The sequence below is a fragment of the Ischnura elegans genome, chromosome 8, assembly GCF_921293095.1.
Source record: "Ischnura elegans chromosome 8, ioIscEleg1.1, whole genome shotgun sequence".
NCBI lineage: Eukaryota > Metazoa > Arthropoda > Insecta > Odonata > Coenagrionidae > Ischnura > Ischnura elegans.
The window spans coordinates 46,025,749-46,048,030 of NC_060253.1; the positions used below are offsets into that span (position 1 = coordinate 46,025,749).

General features: G+C 37.2%; 1 protein-coding gene across 8 annotated transcripts in view; it reads left to right on the top strand.

Moving 5' to 3' along the window:
* Window positions 1-22,282, top strand: part of LOC124163629 (disks large 1 tumor suppressor protein) — a 1,021,363-nt gene that overhangs the window by 865,790 nt on the left and 133,291 nt on the right. For all 8 annotated transcript variants that reach the window (XM_046540661.1, XM_046540665.1, XM_046540663.1 and 5 more), the window contains 5 exons: window positions 1,071-1,106; window positions 13,647-13,860; window positions 15,597-15,811; window positions 18,281-18,386; window positions 19,557-19,756. In XM_046540661.1, coding sequence (XP_046396617.1) covers window positions 1,071-1,106; window positions 13,647-13,860; window positions 15,597-15,811; window positions 18,281-18,386; window positions 19,557-19,756 — 771 coding nt within the window. The remainder of the gene's footprint in view (window positions 1-1,070; window positions 1,107-13,646; window positions 13,861-15,596; window positions 15,812-18,280; window positions 18,387-19,556; window positions 19,757-22,282) is intronic.

The window sequence follows — 22,282 nt, forward strand, 5'->3', positions numbered from 1 at the left end:
TGTTGAATATGACGAAGGAAACGGAAAACGGCTTCAGTATTATTTCACATGGATACAATGTCCATTTTAAATAATCACCACTTTCCGCATGCTTTATTTAAACCGTCAATCGGGTAAAAATGCAAATTCTACGTAGAGAGCGGCTCAAACGTTGCTGCTGGCCAGTCGCTTATTTTTTACCTGAAGAGCCATAAACATATCATAACTGTAGCACGGCGCACTGGTATCTCGTCGGTGCGATAAGGATTGGTGTCTTTATGATACGCCTAGCGTGTAGATAAGTTTGACTGTCTCAAAACACAACTGAAGTTATACTTAACAATCCTAGAGTTCCTTGAACTCCAAAGTGATAATGTTTTGTGTCATAATTTCATGTATGGGTTATTTTTCAGCCGATTTGGTACCCACTGATTTATAGTACGCGTGAATTTATTGTATGTTCAGAGGCATTATTTCCACGGAATATGCATTTACTCCATTTTGCAAGAGAATATATGAGATATTTGTGCTCTACATATGAAATTGGTGTTGGGAATCAGGAAATCCTGTACGTTTAATGAAGCTTTTATAAAATTTAAATCATTGCTTTATTTTACTTTTTACCGAAGCTGTCGTAAATCTCAGCCTATGAATTATAGTACCGGATTATGTACTGCAAAATACCAGTATCTATTTAAGTAGCTCGAAAGTAACCTTTGTTGGCATGTAAATTTGAGTAAAATAATAACCTGTGTCGCAACAAACTACTTATTTTGATTTTAATTGTATGGAGTAAATTAAATGTTTGAATTATAAAAAAGTCGTATATTTCTACCTTCTTTAGTTAAATGCTTGGCTGTTCTGTACTAGAATAAATTCTCTACTTTTAAATGTTTATCAAGTTTTAAGAATTAAATGGTATTGATATTTTTTTTTGCTTAACGCTGATGCTTATCGAACGTTTTGGGTTAAAACGTTTAACAGTTTTATCGCTATTTTATGCCCAGCAAATTAAGTGCTATTATGAGTTGTTGAATTCTGGTCACTTTAATATCCATGTAATTTAACTTTTTTCTTTTTCTCCATTCCAGGCACACACTCCTCTTATTTCTTCGGCAGAAAAACACGTAAGTGACTCTTTCAAATTTGACCTAATTTTTTTTTACTGTGGTGTTGATTTCATGGGTCATTTATGCCCACACTCTTTCATATACGAACTCTTTTGAATCATTTCACGCCTACGAAGTGTTCATCATTATACCTGTCCGAATCCCAGTTAGGAGATTTTCTCCGGGTTTATTCATGGGTAATTTTGCGGAGAAATTTGATCACTACCAGTTTCTTCCTCCTATTTCCATTCTAAATTTGTCCTCATTATCAGTAGCTGCTTAGATTTTCTTTACAGATGATTTTTTTGTAAAGAGTTGGTTATCAGGAATTGTGCTTAATTTTGGCGATCTCTCTTTCATTAAACACAATTAAACATAAGGCCTTTTTTTGCCAAACAATTTAGTCACATTTGTAAATTTTCGCTAGTGGTTTTTATTTCTCTACATTTTTGTAATAATCCTGTCTTAGACAGGTCCCGTAAAAATTTGCAGGAATATCTCTAATTATCTCAGTGAATGAAGCTCCTTTATTTATAAAATTTTGATCGAAGGGATCCATGCTGTCTCTTATACCTAAAAAAGTATTCGCAATAGGTGTCTCGCCTAGTTAAGTATTCGCTATTTAGTCTGCGCTTTTTCCTTTATTATTTATTTCTTTACTACGAATATTCACCTCTCTTTGATTGGTCCATAGGATGCAGTGAAACGTTGATAATCTCGGACGAGAGCCCTTCCAAATAATCTATGGACTGAATAGATATGCATAACATTTTAAAGCAAACGCAAGGAAATCGTTCATAATTTGCTCTAATGGTAAAAAAATTGATTGGATCAATTAAGCTATCTATCTGCCTTGTAGCAGAGAGGATTAAGAAGCCTTCGATACGGTTGTTAAAAAATTTGCTTGTCACATAAGGAATGGTGAATGTGCCATCTTTTTGTGGCTTGTGTATTGTATATGTCTTTTCCGGGCTGTACACCGCGTCCGTCCAATTTTCTTTAATATTTCTTCATTCAATTCCATTAAGTGCCGTTTGAACGGTAGGTTTGTTGAATTATCTTATCTAAAAGAAAGTATAGCTATGAGTTACTGTCGGGACTTGGTGAAACGGTCGCACACGGGCGTCTTGCTCGAATGTTAGTGTACTAAATAGGATGCCTGTGTTCGCTTAAGCCAATTATCTCGTTTTAAAAGACACTACGCAATAGTCTTGGCCATTTCTTGATTGATGAACGCACCCGAATAGCTTCGAACTCATTGAAGGTATGTAACATGTCGCCGACATCCGACCATGTAGGTAAAGCGTTGTTCTCAATGACTAAAAAAGAGGACAGTCAAAGTAATTGCCAAAGGAAAAATTTCCTTGGACCGGGAATAGAATTGCGGACCTTTGACTTTTCCAGGCCTCTGCGTCGACCTCTTACGATATCCAAGTTTAATTGCCACTAAGTATGGAAACCTTTCTGGCTATTGGTCTTCACAGTGACCTGGAACGCCGAAGTTCCGTAATTATATCTCTTGTCGAAGATAACGTTTTACCTTTGGAAATTTATATGAAACTCATGCGGCAGAATTGAAATATATGAGAAAATTTGGCGTTTTTGGCATGACTTAGGAGCCGATACCTGAGAATAGTGATTGCTTTTTCTTGTTGAAAAAAAAATTAGCTGCGTATCTTGACTTGAATAGGCATTAGTAAAAAGTATCAACGTTTTATTGAAAGAATGAATCACTTCCTATTCACTGGTCGTATATTTTTATTTTTTCCGTATTGCTTTTTTAAATTGTACGTTTGATTAGGTGGTACGTTGTTGATTAAATTATTTAAATTTTCTGGATGTTTATAGTTGACTTTTGTCAACATTTGCCTGCGTCTTAAATATAAAAATTCGACTTATAATTAAATACTGAAATTAAAATTTGATGAGCTAGAAAATATTAAGAAATGTGCACTTCACACAAATATTTTCAAGATGATCGCTTAAGCTAGTTTTCAAGCAATTGGTCAAGAAAAAAGACTTGTGGCTATAATTCTGCTTATATTGTGTATTTCCATTCGAGCAAACTTTGTCAGGTTGTTTTTACAGTTACCGTGAGGGGTCTTTTCAATTTTCCGTTTTCCTGAAGCGGTTCATTTCATGCGTTTAAACGCCCATTTGCGTCTGCTTCGCTTACTTCGCGCGAGCGTCCGCTTCGAAATTGAAAACTCGTCCCATAACTTCGGCGAACGCCCGTAAAAATTGTTCGGGTAAAACTTTGTCTTCCCATCAAGCTTTTTAGCAGGCTCAAAGAGGGATATTTTATGACTATTAAGGTCATCGGAGACATGATTTATGGGCATCTCAGGGTCGGTATTAGGTCTGATCTGTTGATACGTATTTAGTGAAAATGTTTATTTAAAAATTTTCAAAACAAAAATCATGTCAGCGTTTACTATTTCATTCGCATTTAAAATATTTCTTTATGCTTGCATCATTTCGCCAGTTCCGACTGATGCAATATTAATATATTTATATGAAATTAGTTTTATAATTTTATTATCTCTGGAAGTGGAGGTTGTGTCCCATCGATAATATTTATTTCATCTCTGTGTGCTTGAATTAGGAAAATTTTGTGAAAAGTTTTTATGGGTTTCTTTGGATTTTTTATCTTGGATACATCAGTAAAATATTAATTTTGTTTTTATTCAAAACTTTCATTTTCTTCCTGATTTCTTTCTTGTTTTTTTATGTACAGTCAGGCAATTTATCTTAGGAATTAAGGTGGATGACAGATTGTTATTGGACAGATAAATCTTGAAACTATCCGTGTTCTGGATTTAAGTAAGTGAAGATTTCATCATATTCAAAGCACTACAAATCTCGACGGGAATATGTTTAACGGAAGGCTCAAATAGCTGGTAAAAATTTAAATTAAAAATATGAAAATTGTGTTGTCCACATTCTGCGCACTGTGTTCACTTTTTTCTTCTTAACTAAGGTGGATGTCGCCTCATCATCATAACTGGTCAGCAAACCTAAGATTGGTTTGACGCAGCTCTCCACTCAATTCTCCTATCAGTTAATCTTTTCGCATCTACGTATTTCTTTTCTTTCACATCCTTTATTTGTTCCTTATATTTTATTCGAGGTGTTCCTTTTCTGTTCTTTCTGTCTACTTGTCCCTCAACGATTATCGTCATCAGGCCATCATGTATGAAAATATGGTCTATAAGGTTGTTCCGTCATCGTTTTCATGAGGCTTCGCTTCTCTCGTACTTCTCATAGGATTTCCTCATTACTTACTCGGTCAATCCATTTGATCCTCATCTTTCTTCTGTAGCAACACATTTAGAAGGCCTCCAACGTTGATTTCTGGAGCTGTCATTGTCCATGCCTCACTTCCGTAGATAAGTATACTCCAAATATAAGTTCTGAATAATTGTAACTTTATTTCTATGTTTAAATTTCCCCCTGTTAGTAGTTCTTTCTTTCGGTGGAATTCTCTCTTTGCCTGAGCTATTCTGCTGACAATTTCTTGCATCTTCCATCTCTCATTATTCTACTTCCAAACGGAATTGCGAGGCGTCCATTGATTATTGCACCCCCATCACCCCTCGGTGAGATATCGTGATGTTTAGCTCGACCCCCTCCCTCTAATCTCATGTTAGATCCTTCAAAATGCGTATTTTCAATGTAAATACGTTAATCTATGCTTATTTGCATTGGATTTGCTATTGATTGTTTAATTATTTTTATTTAAGATTTGTTAGGACTAATATTTAAGATCACTAAAATCGTAATTTTACTCTGTTTCCTTCGGAAAAAAAATTACGTGATACTTGCCAGGACCTCTCTCTCCTCCACGTGACATTGGGTGAGATTCGGCTTGACCATCTCCCCCCCCCCCCCCCCCCCCCAAAAAAAAAACGCCTCATGTAAATAATGGATCGTATAAAATCGTTTCAGGCTTGATTTTGTGGAATATGGTTATATCCATGATAAAAACAAAAACGGTAATTTCCACACTATTTAATTTAGCACTTAACGACCGAACATGGTTTCGACACTTTGTGTCATTATCAAGGTTTTTTTTACCATGGCCCCCTTAGATGCCGCCTATGGCGGCAAACAATTTTAAATAGCATCCGCTATAAGTATTGGTTTTGTATCTCGCCTTCGCGAACATGCCTCATAAAATTCCCATACCGATCGCTGCTTCCCTTCTGTGAAGCAAATCCTTCCCTCTCCCTTTATTTGTCCCCATAACACTCGCTTCTTCTCCCCGTTTCACTTTTCCCCTCGCTGTGATTGCGAGGGCTGCAAATCGCTCTTTTGTTTTTCCTTCATCTCTCCTATCGCATCGCCGCCATGCCTATTTCTATTGACCTTGGCCTGGCCTTGGTAACTCAAGAGCGATTTCCTCCCCCCCACCCTATTCACCCTTTTCCCTTTAGCCACGCGATCACTGGGAAAGGGGTGGGGGGGGACCAAGCCCCTTATTTTCACTCTCACAGCATATCCGCACCCCCTTGACACTCGCTTACTCTCAGGGCGGTCTCGGAACGGATTCCTATCAGCCTACTCCCCCATGTTTCGTGTGCAGTGGATCGTGGCGATGCACCATGCACATAGCGATACGTCTATCTGCCCTAATCCTTGATGACAGTAGCGCAGAAATTGGAGCGCTGAACTTGCAGGGCTGATATTAATATTTTTAAGTTCTGCACTTATATGGCTTACATAAATGTCTCCCTCTAACTTTGTTGAAGTTAAAGATCATCATCATTTGTCAACAGTCGCAGATTGGTTTGACGCAGCTCTCCATCCCTCTCTCTTATTTGCTAGCCTTTTCATTGCGACGTATTTCTTCTCTTTCATATCCATTATAACTTGCCCTACGAAACTCTTTCGGAGCCATCCCTTGCCCTTCTACAAGTCGAACGGTTGTTTTCAAGCCATCACATTGTGATGTATTTCTTCTCTTCTATATCCTTTAGGACCTGTCCTATGTAACTTATTCGGAGCCTTCCCTTGTCCTTCTTCCCTTTTACCTTTCCTTCAACTATTATTTTATCAGGCTATTATGCCTTACAGTGTGGCCCATGGGCGTATCCAGCGGGGGACAGTAGGGAAAAATGCCCCCCCCCCCAGAACCAAAAGTATATTTATTTCAAAACGAAAGCTTTAAACAAATATTCTTTAAATCCAAGAAAAGTGATATTATTATAAAACATGTAATTAAAAAATTATTCTAAAATATTGTAATATCAGGGTTTTTCTCTTTTATCTTTTCTTGCCCAATAAGTCAGAATATGTGTTGGTTATATAGTGAAAAGCGTGTTAAGAATTTGTAAAGGGAATGTTTTTAATGTATTATATATATTTTAATATTTGAGATATGTATTTTTGATGTATTGTAATGTGTTTATAAACAAAAAATAAACAAATGTTTTTAAAAATTCGCACGAATAATGTTCAAAAGTAATAAGGCGCTGATATTAATTTTCTTGAAATGTTGGTTTTCTGTGAACTACCACGGCTTGCCCCCACTAGTTTTGATTCCGGGTACGCCATTGGTGTGGCCATCTAAGTTTTCTCGTCTTGTCATTAAGGTTTTTAGAAGTCTTCCCTTTTCTCTCACTATTCTCAGCACTTTCTCATTACTTACTCGGTCGTTCCATTTCATCTTGATAATTCTTCGACAGCACCACATATAGAATTCTTCCACTATTGATCTGCCTGTTGCTGTCAATATCTAAGCTTCGCTCCCATAGAGAAACATGCTCCATATGTAGAATCGTATGCATTATTTTCTCACTTCAATGCTTGTACTCTCAGCTGTAAGAAGATACTACTTTTTGTAGAAAGCCCTCTTCGATTGCGCTATTCTACTACATATTTCTTTCCTGATTCATCCATCGTTGGTAATTCGGCTTCCTAGGTAACAAAACTCTTCCACCTCTTCAAGCTTTTGTTTTCTTAGGTTAATGTTCGCCTTAGCGTCCTCTCTTTTGCTGCGTACTAATACTTAGTCTTCTTTTTGAGTTCATGATAAATATTTCATTCGTTTCAGTAAGACCTTTGCGTTGGCAGTAGGAATAGTCGGCGGCGTCGCAGGAACAGCGTCGCTTTATAGTTTATCGTTCCCTCCACATTCTGAATGCTTTTGATGAATTGCAGTTTGGAGTCTAAATGAAGGACTCCAATTTCTTTGCATCGTTTATCTTGTAAGAATCCGTAAACTCATGTGTTCTTTTTATGAGATGAAAGTCATATGATTTACAACAGTGACACCCATTTAGTAATGTTTACTGTTACATTTCGTTTGTCGAAACGTATCTAAATAATTTGGCACAATGATTTGTCTTGTTAAAAGGAGGTTGAAATAATTGCAGCGTTTCTAAAACAATTTGAAATAATAATTCATAGCTTTTTCAAGCGTTAGAAATTTTTGAAACATATGTTAAAATTATTTTTAGTTTATTAATCAAGTTTAAATCATAAAAAGAGAGAGCAAAATGTTTCAAAATAATTTTAACATGATTTAAAAATAATATTACCAAATATGTTAAAATATTATTTCATAAGGTTTTGCTGCTTGGTTCACTATAAAGTGTTGTCTCAGTCAATATCCTTTTATGGATTCAAGTAGTCGAATTTTAGGTTATAATTGAAGGTATCCCAAGCAGTGGTACCACTCAGGTTTCTTGAAGAAATTTAGTAGAATTATAATGAAGGAAAGAAAGATTCTTTTCCAACATTCAGGAAAGTTGTGGAACTCATTTGCACCGAAGCACTCTTTCTTCGGGGCCTTTTATATATTCTTGCCAAGTCCATATAGAAATTATAATTGGAATGGGGGCGAGGTCCCCGAATCTCGTCCGCATGACAGGGGAGTGAAAGCCAGAAAAAAAGTCGCGGTGACGTCAATTGTCTGCTCGCCTTACGAAGTTCCACGCGGTTCACGACCAATGTGTGACGTCATGGTCGCTCCGCATTGTCGCAATAATTCTGCCGTGGTGAGGGTCGCATCCGTATTCCGCACATTTTATGACCGTCAAAAAGACCGAAAAAGGTTCATTAATCCTTACGTTTGTATTCCGTAAATGGCCAGTAGGTTGTGGTTCCGAGCTGGTGTGGGGGCTGTACATGGGATATTCATGCTAGATGGGTGTAATGTTCAGGGTGTTTCAGGAGGAATCTGCATATACATCAGGAGATGGTAGGGGAGACAATTTTAAGCATTTTTTGTCCTATAAACATGGGGTCGCAACCCCTTAGTTACTGAGCCATGGCAACGCAAACATTTTTATGCTCTTTGCGGTTACCATGAAAACTGTTTTTCTTGGATATCCATCCTTTTCGACACTTCATTCAATACTCTGGATTTTTAAGGGCATTAAATGAGTAAGGATAGACGAAAATGTGCGATCATAATTGCCTGAAACAATTAATGTCAAAATGGGCGAGATTACGCTATTGTATTATTAATACTCGCTCAAAGCTCTCGTTTAATTAAGCTCAAACATTAATTATTTCGGACAATTATAATTTCATGCTTTTCAGACATGCTTAGTTGTGTTGGAGTAGTATGGACATGCATGCATAGTATTCCAATCCTAATATTGGTATACTGCAGCCCTCTATTACTCTCTATAATCTCACGGAGTGACCGCGCGGAAGGCGCGAATTACCTTGCTGTACCGGTGAGCCTTTTCTCACCGCAGCCAGTCAGTTTACAATATTACATTTAAAAATAGCGCATGTGTACTGTTGTTGGTGTAAAGTGGTGTTTATGAGAAATATAAACTTAAATATAAAAGTTATTTCGGGGTACAAAAGAGATTCTTCGATAAGAATCCAATACATTAGAAAATTTACAAATGTTTTCATTGATTTTTTTCTTGTCTTTTAATTGGATAATTTTCCTCTTTAATTCTTTTGTGCTTTTATTCTGGTAACTTTCTTTATTTTTTTTATTAAATTGCATGAGAATTTGAAGTGCAAATTTCAACCATTTGTATTAATTATTTTTGTAAATTGTTTTATCCATTTTTTTACGACACAATGTGTTAAACTATACTTAACAATAACCTATGATTAGAAGGAGGCATATATTTCATTTCAAAGCAACTAAAAAGTTGCCAGTGCGCGAGGCCCTTACGTGATGATACTCCTGAAGGGTGAGGTGAACTGTGCTGGATGGTCAGCAGGAATGTACCTGAGCTGTTGTATTGCTTGATTACTCACTTCCGAGCAGCTCCAAGTTTACATGCTCTGGTAACGAAACCCCTACCCCAAACTGGCACATTGTCCCTTGTGCGCTTTCTTTGCATATATCTACACGGGTACTTTTTTTCGCATCACCTACCATTCGCCCGCACTCTCGAGCACCTTCACAGAAGTTGTGCACCCTCAATTTCGCAGAAACGCGCCCCTACCCGTGAAAGTCATCCTCCAATCTCCTTCAATTAACTCCGCCTTCGTCCACGTAGAGCCCTGCCTTGCACAGGGGCGCAACACACATGAATATGCCGCAGTGTAGTGAAACGTGCTATGCGAGTTCAAAATGAATTTTAATTGGAAATTAAGTTTGATTATACCATCATAAAGTACATAGTTACACCGAGCTAGTTTACCACCTTGCGTTCATATAACTTGCCATTCACGGCTTTGCACAATGCATTTTGAATTGCTTTTATGCTGATGGATTCGGGTATGCAATTACGTGCTTCGTATGAAATCGGGCTATAGACTTTGAGCCTCCCCGATTGAGCCAACAACTAGCAATCGTTACGCAGCTTCCCAGATTAAAGCACAAATACAAACCAGTGTTTGCTGAGTGGGAATTTTACCATCAAAATAAAGGCACTGAAATGAAAGAAACGCCTAATATTTTAATGACCGCCTTTTCAAATCATTAAATTGGAGTGGTTCTTGACCGTTTTTCCATTTGGTTGTCTGGCTTCGCCCCTGTGACCAGTTATACTCGTGCAGCTCGCAAAACATGGAAAAACTGACGATGAGTGTGAAATCACAAACGAGAGGTCACAAAAAAAGTAGGTGTCGTCTGTTTGCTTTGAGAAATACGATCGCTGCAATACAAGTCCTCTTTGACTCAAATTGTGCGACTGCTATTTTAGCCGTCTGCTATGGCAGTGGATGATGAGTTGAGGGAGTAAACTGGGCCGAGTGCTCGAACGTAGCTCATGCTCCAGATTTTGGTGCTCAAAAAGGGATTTACTTGGGAATACCGAAGACAGTCGTAGAGTGGTTGCCGTAGTGAGCTATAGCAAGCGTCGACCTATGTGGAAATTCTGTACCCAGTGAAAGGTGCATGTGTTTCAATCAGTTCGTTTCGCCTGCCTCGATGTGACTTATAAGTGCTCAAGGAATATGACAGAATGATATATAGAATGAACTTGTGCTATTTTAAGCCTGGTGTTAATAATCCAGTTTCATTTCTTATCGAGTGGATTTTGTTATGAATACCGGAAGACGGTGGTTTTGATAAGTTTATTTGAAAGTCTCAAGTTCACATTATAGTTTACTTTCGTGTTGAGTGGATTTTTAAAATCATCAGTGTGGAGAATTTATCGAATGTGGCCGTATGTTCAACTCCGTTTACGCTGGAGATTCCTCGATGCCAATTGCCAAATCTTCTCATAGAAATAATACGACAATTTCGAATCAAGAATGATTTAAGAAAGTTTATGTTTCTATTGCCTTTCATTGTTGAGAATCTACGTGAAACTCAGCCCTTGTGTTACAGATTATAGCTACAGGAATGCCCCTTCCGGTATGTCTGTTTATCCCTTAATTTTGGCTTTCCTCATTTCATTATTTCATTTGTAATTGCTTTTTACTTTTATTTTGAGTGCAGCCTTTATGCTTAGCTTGTGTACTAGATCGTTGTCGGAATAAAATTTTTAGCGAGGTATTGAAGCGCGGAATATTTGGGGGACAGAGGGTCATTTGTAAAGGTTATGCCATAATACCATGGAAGAAGGAAGACGACTCCTTCTTCCGTGATAAGGCCATATCTCCTCTGTATTTCGGGGGCGGGGGAGGTAGGTTTTGAACCCCTTGCATTTTTAGCAATCTCAGCTTCTTTGTGCAATTCTTTTTCAACTTTTCATTTTCATCCTTTTTTAACTAATCGGGAAGAGGAATAGTGATGGTCACGAATAGTGATTGTAGTCAGATTTCGATGATGGCGGACATTCTTTATAAATAATATAATTGGGTCGAAGCTGCAATGTTTGTGCTCACCAAAACGTCGGCATCTCAAAGACAGCCTCTATGTGATGCAATCCATCACCAAAACTATGCTATGCTTTCTTTAAGAAGTAGTTTATTATCGATTTTTCAGTGTAACCTCGTCTTGACACACAAATGTTGAAATTTTCCGTGAAAAGTCGTTTGACCTGACTGGGATTTGATCCCGGATTCCTTGATAGACGTACTACTAGTTAGGTCGAAGTATTATTATTGTCAAACATTAAGTTATGTAGATGTATTTGTGTTACATTTTTTCGATTTTCCTTTACTGTTAAATCTCCTTAATGAGATATGTGGTATAATTTGCAAGTAAAAATATTCAATGAAATTTCAACTATTTTGAAAGAGTTAAACATGAGTCTTGAAGAAAAAAGAAAATTTAATTGGAAGCTTTTTTTACATTTTCGGAAACTTTTTAAAATTAATACAAGTTTCCACTATCAATTAATGTTCAAATTAAATATTTTTATTCTTCTGCTTCAATTATATATATTCACCTCGATTCCTGTTAAGTTAACATTTTTGAGGGAATTTCAGAGATGCTGAACTCTATGTTTGCATTTCAAGTCATCACTGTAGCACAGGAAAGGAGGTCGAGATTTATCATATCGAAGCTCATCTTTCGTGTGTTTAACTTCGCATAGTGCTCGAGACTGCGTAAGGAGTAATTTGGTCCTTCAATTCTTAAGCTAGCGTTGGAATTTCCCTTCTTTCACCAGATTCTCGTGTTAGCCTCCCAATCACCGAAGGGGATTCCCGACTCGTCCTTGAACTTCCCTCACCTCAGGCGGACGATTCAGAGAACTTTTTCATTTAATCGGTTTATTGGTTTGCGTGATTGGTGTTTCCATTATAACAATTTAAATTCCTTGACGCGCTCGTATGGTAGGAGTAATTGAATCTCAAAATTGATTGCGGCACGTAACTAAGGAATCACCCAATAATCAAGTTATGGGCGTTCGGAATGATTTTATCTCGAACGATTCAAGCATAATTCCCCGAGGCAAGCGTTGTGGATTTGTTTTTAAAATGATCGAAACTATCCCTCCTTCTCAAAGTTTTGTCCTTTGTCCGCCTATGTTTTTAAGCGCATTTCATTAGGAAGTAGGTTTGAAATCGCAATAAACACTACGATTTTATATTTAAAAACAGAATAAATGTTTACAGGAATAAAAACTAAAATTCAGGACCAAGAGAAAGAGTAAATTATAAATTGATGGATTGCCCTCGGAAAAAGTTTAAAGTACAGCATTTTTGGAGAGAGGTTATATTTCGCGGCAGCGTTATATTGGAGGGGATGCACTTATATGAAGAACGTTTCTCTCAAATATTTGAGGAAGCTTTGGACCTGTTAAGCTCACCATCCCACTCGTTACGGCCTCGAGAGTCATAACCCTCCCGCCGAAGTCAGTAAGATTTATATTCAGACAGCTTGGAAAAAAGAAAGTTCTAATTTTTTTAAGAAGTAAAAGGAAGAAGTTAATTGTAATTCTTGGGGAATTCGAACGCTACACTTCGAGCAAATTGGCTCAAATACCAAAATTATTGTACTCAATACATTTTTCTCTAGGCAAATTCGAGCGGAAGAGGGGGGTCTTTGGGGTACCACCCCCTCAGAAGGGGTTAGAAGATACAATCCTAAAGGTTCCCTCTCCATGTGAACCCCTCCGAAATGTTCACCCTCCTTTTCCAACTTACATCAGAAATTATGTAAAACTAATACATAGGACTAATAGAGGTCACCTTTACAGAGTGCCACAAGCGCGAAAATTTATAAATGAAATAGTATTGGCATCGGCCGGGATTTAAACCCGGATCTCCCAAATTCGTTCCAGATATTCTGCAGCTCAAATGATTTTTCCTCTTTGGAATTTAATCTCTCCCAGAATTTTTCCTAGTTACCCTTGTACCTCTCCGGAAATTTTTATAAGGCTTGATTGTATTATCTGATCAATATTATGAATAGAGGCACAATGATTTTAATATCTGATCAATCTGATCGATAGGGGATCAATTGGGGTCATAACCCTTCCACCAAAGTCGGGAAGATCTTTATACAAAATAGTTAATCAGATCAATCCCCCCTAAAGTGAAGTACTTTTTACCTGCCCCTGTCCCAATGAATATCATTAATGATGAACCCTCCAAGTGTTCCCCCTCCAGAAAACTCCCCGAAATGTGCTTTCTCCCCTTACACTCACCTCAGATTTTTTTCCTGGCTACATATAGCCTTGACTTTCCTTCATGACCTCTGCTTGTATTATGCACCACTGACTGGGCCTTATTTGTGTGCAGGTGAATGGGGGTGAGCCGGCCAAAGAGAAGGCGGTGCCTTTGGCTCGTCGGCCGGAGGATGGCGTGGTTGCGGCCGTCATCGCACCCGAGGGCCCCAGCGACGAGTGGGACTACGAGGAGATCACGCTGGAGCGAGGCGGCGCTGGCCTCGGCTTCAGCATCGCTGGAGGCACCGACAACCCTCACCCGCCTCTCCACGCCACCGACGCCGGCGGTATGTATTACCTGGACAATATCAATTGTCGCCAATATGGTGAATCATTTCTGGAATCTTGGTCATGCGAATACTTGCTTCAGAATGAAGCCGGAGTTCCGGAAAATAAATAATAATGGATTCGCCTTCTTCAAGGGTAACATAAAAAAAACAGTAAACAAAATCACTGGTAGAATAACTATCTGTGGCTGTTACACAAGTCTTAACCTGAATGGTACAGAAACACTTCGTTAGAGCTTAAAAATAAATTCCAACAGTATTAAATACTATTAAAAAAAGAAAATGAAAATAATACAGTTTTCCACCTGATTTTATGCTATTTTATGAGGAATTTGTTTGACCAAACTGAAAAAATACCTGTTGAAATGAACAAAACAGTTATAATAAGTGTCGATGAGTATATTTTTAGTACTAATGATCAGTGGCTCAGGGGGATAAACCGACCCCCAGAGCTCTGAGAAATTTTCAAGTTAAATCCATTTTACTTAATTGCATTGATATTACTATTAGAAGAGTGTAAGGATTTATAAAATATCCAGCAGAAAGCCTTAAAACTCACTATTTATCGTAAATTTTTTTCTGGGGAGGGCATCCACACCTCCCAATTACCCTGGCGGGTATGCCATACCCCCAGACACCCAAGTATTAGTTGAGCTTAAAACCCCTCCTAGCCTTAATTCCTAGCTGCTAATGATTGCAATTATAATGATAAAGCGCCCTTTATATGGGCGAGATGGAGACTAGGAATTCCTTCGTGTATCTAACCCCTCTTCATTCAACGGACATCTAATATTTACAGAGATTTGCATCGTCAATTGTAGAATATTTTATTTATGTGTTTATATAATTGTAATACTGTTTTTCATTTGCTAAGAGCCCTGATGGTGCAAACATAAAAATGGGAAATGTGAGCAAGATAATTTGTTTATTTAAAAATATAGTTGTTATGGACCTAGTGGAGATATCTCCAGCAAATTCCAAAGTCATTAATCCTTTTAAAGTCATGAAATAGTTATCTATTATGATTTCTTGTAAAATATTTTGTGCCAAATTTTATTCAAAAATACTTCTTGGGTATGTTTTATATCCAAAAAGAGTCATGCTATCCTCTAAGTTGTATGGAGGCACCCGATTACGTTTAAAATGTAGATTCATGTTACTGTGATTTTACTATTTTTTGCAATCATTTTTGTTATTTTTAAATGACTCGATATAGAGTTTTTGGGTGTATTCACCAAACTATATTCACTATTGTCCAAAGGGGGTATGTCAACTTTTCAATGGTAGGTAATTACAACAGTTCATGGAGGGGAAGAGATTGGAAAGGGAGTGATTTTCATTCTATTAGAATTTAAAGCAGGGTCCCACTTGTGGCTGTTTTTTTTTTTTTTGGAGCCACAGTCAGATAGTGTCTGATGCTCTTATGGCTGGATTTTTACTGAATGACCAGTTTCAGGGGTGGATCCAGAGAGGGACAAAGGGGGGCTAAAGCCCCTGCCTGGAGTATCCAATTATTACTAGATAAATAGTAATTTTGTTCAGTTGTTGAATATACAGGAGAGGAGTGCCCTGAGAAAACCTTAAAGTGCTGTTACAAGCCTCGAAATTCTCAAAATTTTCTTAATCTCCTGGACTCCCATTACTGCTGGGAGGTTATTCCCCCAGATCTCCCACCTTTTCATCTCCTTGCAAGTGTGATGACTGTTTTTTTAAATGGCTGTCTGTTTGATTTGCAGGAGGCGATGGAGGGGGTGGTGGGGGTAGCGGTGTGGACCCGACAGTTTGGTGCTCCATCTGGATCACAAAACTTATCCCAGGTGGTGCTGCCAGCGCTGATGGACGCCTTCGAGTTGGCGATGCCATCCTGGCAGTCAATGGCACTTCAGTGGTTAACGTGACCCATGCTGCAGCTGTTGATGCCTTAAAACGTGCTGGAAACACTGTTCGACTCGTACGTTTCTTTATCTTTCTCTTTTATGTCTTGATTCCTTGGCAGTGAAGATTTCTTGGGTTACACACTGGGTAAGGTTCTCCTTATCTCCTTCTGATGTTTCGATGTGCAGCTCGCCCATCATCCTCAGGGATTCAGGACTCTTGAATCCCTGATGGCAATGGGCATCTTGCACGTCATAACGTGGGAAGGAGATTTGGAGGACCTTACTCAATGTGAGACCCAAGAAATCTTTGCTGCCTTTGTTTGCCTGGAAAAAGTCACACATTATGTCATATGTCTCCTTTTGGCGAGAATTCAACTTATTAATATTTTTTAAAAATAATTATTAAAATTATTAATTAAAAACCTAGATAACTATCACCCTTAATTGTTACTTCTGATGATAAGTGCAAATTCTTAGCTTTTAATTACTCAAATTATTCATTTACTAATAGTATTAACTAGAGTTATTTTACTTTGTATATTTTTGTGAAAATCAACTTCCCAGCTATCATATTATTAGTGTTTGAGGAAAGCTGGAAGGAAAAAAAAGGATGTGCTTGCTAGTAACCAGCTTTGACGTTTCTTGTGTAAATGGAGGCTTAACTTTCAGTACCTCCCTAAATGTTGTTGTTATAGCATATTTCATATCTATTTATACATTAATATATACATAGTTAACATTTTGTGACCATTATTTAAAAAATATTAGCATTAAAAACTTTTGGCCATTTAATTCACCATCCTAGGAAAGAAACATGCTATTGTAGAATCAGCTAGAGGAATCTTCATTATCAATAATTCAGTAATGGAGTTACTTTGACAAAAAATAAAATTAATGAATGTCAGATTGTGTGGACCTTGAATGAAGTAAGTTTGTTTCATGCATGCAACATGACATGCAAGCACATGGACATGCAAAATCTGTGTCTAAAGCATTTTCTCGAATCTGTAGTCATGGTGTTATGGATAGTGTGTCATTCTGTGTCTACTATATTTTAGGTTGTACGCTCGAGTTTTGTCATAGCCATTTATTTTTCTCTCCATCACAAAAAAAATTGCATACCATGCTTTGTGATTTTGCCAGCAAAATGCTAGAAGTTGTCAATTTTTTTACAAGTTAGAGGAAAATCTATTATCAGTATTTAAGCTGTTGTAAAGGCTCATTGAATTTCATCATCAGACTTTAAAGTAATGCCAGGCAAAGAATTGAGCATTATAAAATGCTTGTTCTGTCACCTTTGGCACTCATGCAACATATGCAGCTTATGTTGAAATGTGTATATTTGATGGTATTCCTTACCTATTCAGTATTCTTCCCTAAAATCTTATCGTTTCCTGACTCTTAACTGACCCCACGGTAAGCTACTTACCCATTTTTTCTGTAAGAAACCCATGAGATAAGTCTCTTACTTTGTGAAACCTGGGTTCACTCTGTTTGCCACATAACTTCCTTAGACAATAAACGGTAAGGATACAATTTTATTGATGCAATTGTATACACTTGGATGGCCCAAGCATATTTCATAAGAAAAGCTAGACTAGAGAAAATGAGTCTAATATTATATCATATCATAAGGTCGAAGAAGGCCTATCTTTTATTTAGAAGCCTTAACCTATGAGAAACATACCTATAAAATAACCAACAATTAATTTTTATGTAATGTTTAAATTTGTTTAATTTTTAATTTTTTTTTCTTTTTTTGGAAAAGTAACAATTAGCTTTAACTAATGAATTTTTCTCGAGATAAACTTTCACTGCAATCCATTAAATATTTTTGGTTACTTTTCCAACCATGACTTTCAAGAGCCTTTTGTTTTCATCCTCTGATCTGGTGCGCTAAACATGATAAGATGGTATTCATAAATTTATTTCCAGGTTTGGTTCTGTGATTTGAATTTGCACTTTAAACTCTACTCAAAAGTTACTTTTCCTGTTTCATTAGATTCTTCTTATATCTAATGGAAAAAAACTCATATAAATATAACAACTTCATACTAATGGTTTAAATAATTATATTTCCTTTATGATACATAATAATTATTATATTTCTTCATTATATCTACTCAATGTGTTAGTTTTTTATCTTAATTCATTGTTTATTTTTAAACATTGGAGCTCCATTAGTAGATTAACCTTTTTGTAGAGTGAGGTAATAGATATGTTGATATACTATCAAATCAAAAGTAAGAATTGGTTAATCAGTGGTCTGAATTAGGCTTTTGCAATAAAATTTATTTGTACACACATTTTGAAAAGGAAATCAATTCTAATGCCATATGCCATATGGGAAGAGTCATACTTGACATGGCTCTTTGCAAAACATTTCACGGAATGAATTTTGTGAAAGTATTTTTCATGAAATATGATTCATTATGTAAATTTTTAATTACATTAATCATTCATTAATTGATTCATGTTTGGTAAAGAAAGGAAAACATATTTACTTCACTGTGACTAACCCTTACCTTTTCTTGGTCTTACAGGAAGTTCGAAGGAAAAAGAAACCCTTAACTGCATCTGCCTCATCTACGTCAGCACTACACCCTATTTCAGCTGGTCCTGGCGGTGGATCTTCGACAGCTCTTTCAGGTAAAATCTGACATTCACTTCAGTTTAATTTACCTTTGAAATTTTCAGAATTACATTGTTAACCCTTTTACTGCCAGCCCATATCAGGTGGGATGTACGAAGACTGCCAAGGCTATTTTCTGGAATTACATAACTACATTTCAGATTTAAAAATTTTTCAGCTGCTTAATATTATTTAATATGTCTAGATTTTTTCCCATTTCTTAAGATATATTTACATCTTATAACCATAGATAAATTATGGGGATTTACGTTAATTACAGCTGTTGAAAAGGCCACAATCACGAAAAAAAAAAGTGGAATAATTCTGGCCGATAAATCGGCCCCCTGCAGTTTTCGCGCAACCAGTGAGGGCCGATATATCGGCCCGGTGACAGTAAAAGGGTTAAAATATGGAAGAGTCATTGGTATTATTGAATATGTCTCTTTATTTTCTGTTTTAAATTACTTATATTGCAAGCTAATTCAGTTTCTGCTATTGAAAATTTGAAAGAAGGAAGTTACACACGTAAAGATTTGAAAACTTAATTTTTTAGAGCACTATTTCAAATGTATGCATAGCTGGTGTGTGAGAGCATTTTTAAATTGAAAAATCGGTGTTGCCTCATTTGATCCGAGAAAACTGTGTATAAAGAGGAACCCTCCTATTTTGACTGCTGTTAGACTGAAGCAGAAAATCACTCTCTGTGTCCCTTCAGAGGGGGAGCTCCAGTGATAGCTTTTTGTGACATGGTCTTTTATGCCATCTCTTGTTCCATTATTTTCTCTCTGATTTATGTCCTCCATAGATATTAAAGTTAAGACGATTGTGTCATATTAGATATTGTGCTTTCTTGGTATACTAGGTGAACAAATTCATCTGGGGTTTTCAATTTCAATTTATGCCCACCATTGTGGCAATTTAGGGAGGGATAAGGCAGTGCGACTTGCAAAATCCTTTGAAAACCTGCCTTAACCAGTAGAATTCTATAATAATTGTATCATTTCAATAATTTCATTGCTGATAAAGCTTTAAACAGTTTTATTGTTGAAAAAATCAATCCAGAGAGTTTTTCACGTGCAAAGCTAGTTCTGTTTCATAACTGACATGTAAGTTAATTTCAAGTTACATATTTACAAAAGGTAATGGACTTAACAATTATTCTTTATACTTTCCCTATGTAACAATAGTTGGCTCCGGAAGGCTACTGGAGCTGGAGCTACTTAAAGGAACAAAAGGCCTTGGGTTCAGTATTGCTGGTGGAATTGGTAATCAGCATATACCTGGCGATAATGGCATCTATGTTACAAAGATAATGGATGGAGGAGCTGCTCAGGCTGATGGACGTCTCTGCGTGGGAGATAAATTGGTTGCCGTTCTCAATACTCCTGTAAGTATTTGTGTGTTGTCTGTTAACCATGTACACAGTTCCTTAGCTTAGTACCTTCTTCAATGGCTAGACTAATGACAAAATTTAGTGAGGTTAAATTATTTTCATAGTTTTTTTCTGGATTGAAATATTTATTTGTTAAAAATGAATACCATGAAGAAAAGAGTACAGAACATCAAATTCCATTCCAAATATGATGGCAAACTTTACAAAGTCCGAGACTTGAGCATCCTACCCTATTCATCATGCACAAGTGACTGACCATGACCAACTACACACACTTAACAGCTGTTCAGTCTTGCATGAACACATTTCATCAGTAACCAGTTTTCATTATATTCCTCAGTGGTGCACTGGCACATACATACATACATACGTATGAAATTGCTATTTCAATGTAAAACTAGATTTTCAATACAGAAGTTTTAATTCACTGCTCTCAGTTTCCTTATTTCTGGACTAAATAGTGGTGTTAGCAGCAAAAATCTGGCGTTGTAATTGTGGAAATAGAATTTCATGCTAAAGTCACTCTGAATGCAGAACTGTTTCCATGACCAGGTAGAGAAATATGAACTGCAGAGGGATAGATTTGCTGCAAAAATATTATTCGACTTGTTGGGAATCAAACTTGTATCCTGGATTTTTGGTCAGGTATGTTACCAGTGACACTGAGCTATCATTCTGAAAAGCAATATTCAACTAATGGGGATGGTAAAACTTTATTCAATTCACACCCTGTATAATTCTTTTTGAAAAATAATTACTTCATTGGGTAACTGTACTTAACAAAAATAGATAAGATATTTGAAGAATTCACTCAGAAATCAGCAATCAGGCTAGCATGGTGGTTAGAGTGGCTTCCCAGCCTGTGGGTTCTGGTTCTAATCTCAGTAAATTGAGGAGATTTCTCATGAACTGCCTGATCTCTGCATGAGTGCCTTGTGTGAAGCATTTCAAGCTCAGCACTATTTAGATGGGATGGAATATCAAGCTGTGGTCCTCTCGGTGACTTTCGTTGAGAGCAGACTAATGCCAACACCAGGTTTTTCTCCATCCTTCCTTCTTAACCCTTCCACATGGTGCAAATGACCAAAATTGTCTGTCGTCCTCTCCAAAAATTGTTAATTACCCTGAGAAATCCTAATAAATGGTAATTTTGCTTTAAATACCTGAGAAAAGAATGAGAATTTTTCATGCAAAGATGTTGAGGGCTTTGCCTTTTCAGAGATAATTATAGAAAAGTACGAGGGTTGTACCAAAAGTAAGGTTCCCATATTTTTTACAAATACAAAACTTTGTTTATTTATATTAATTTTCACATCGTTGAAAAGCTTACACTTTTGATTATTTTTCAATATAGTCTCCATTTTTTTTAACGCACTTTTAAAGATAGTGGTCCAGTTTTTCAACCCCTTAGTTGAGGAAGTCTCCCGCCAACCCGTTGAGGAAGTGTGCGACCTCTGCTCGGACTTCATCGTCGCTCTTGAAGCGTTTGCCACATAAGAGTTTTGTTTCAGGGATATAATGAAATACCCACGCCTCATCTTGGGTGACGATAGAGACCAACAACTCCTCCCCCCCTAAAATTGTTGAAGAAATTTGCGAGCACAGTCAAGGCGTTGCTGCATGTGTCCGTCAGTCAGCATATGGGGGACTCAGCAAGCACACATCTTGCAATAACCCAACGTTTCTGTTAAAGTTCTTTCAATTGTGCTGTGGGAAGCTACAGGAATGCGTTCAACAATTTCACAGACAGTTACCCTCCGATCTTTGTGCAGATCACTGTTGATCTTCTGGACAATCCAAAACCGGCGGTCTTCCACTCAGTTCTTCATCGTGAACTTCCGTGCGACCCTCGGTAAAAGACCTGCATCATTTGCGGACGAGCTGAAAGGACATGCACTCTTCGCAATAAAGTTCAGTCAGTTTCTGATGAATCTCCAATGGCGGTAACTTCCTTGCAAGGAAAAATTAGATTACTGCTCGATCCTCACACTTGGCGGTAACGGGGATCATCACTTTCATTGTTGACGGTTGCTAAGCCAATAATGAGCGACAAAGTGAATCGTGGACTGGCGGACTCGAGAATAGGGGAACCACTGTGCATGGCAATGTTGTGGGATTTAGCCTATCACCTTCACTCAACATTGCAGCTCATTGGGAACCTTATTTTTGGTACAACCCTCGTATGAGACTCACATGCAAACTTTTACACCATTGTAGCTTACCCGATGTTTTCAAGAGATTGATTTTTCAAAACCCAGTCAAGTTAAATGATTTTTTTCTCTGCAAATTTCTTCGATTCACATCGATTTAGAATTTTAAAATTTTTCTTGTAGATTGGCTAGTGGCCAAATCAGAAATTATTACCAAAGCCTAAGACATATCCTCAACTTATTTTATAATGGCCAAGGTATAGATGTTCATTTTTTTAATAGTTGGGAGAGGAAAGGTAGGATTATTCTTAATTTTTACGCGTTTGAGAAGAAATAATATATTTAAAATAGTCCAGTGATTCACTCAAAT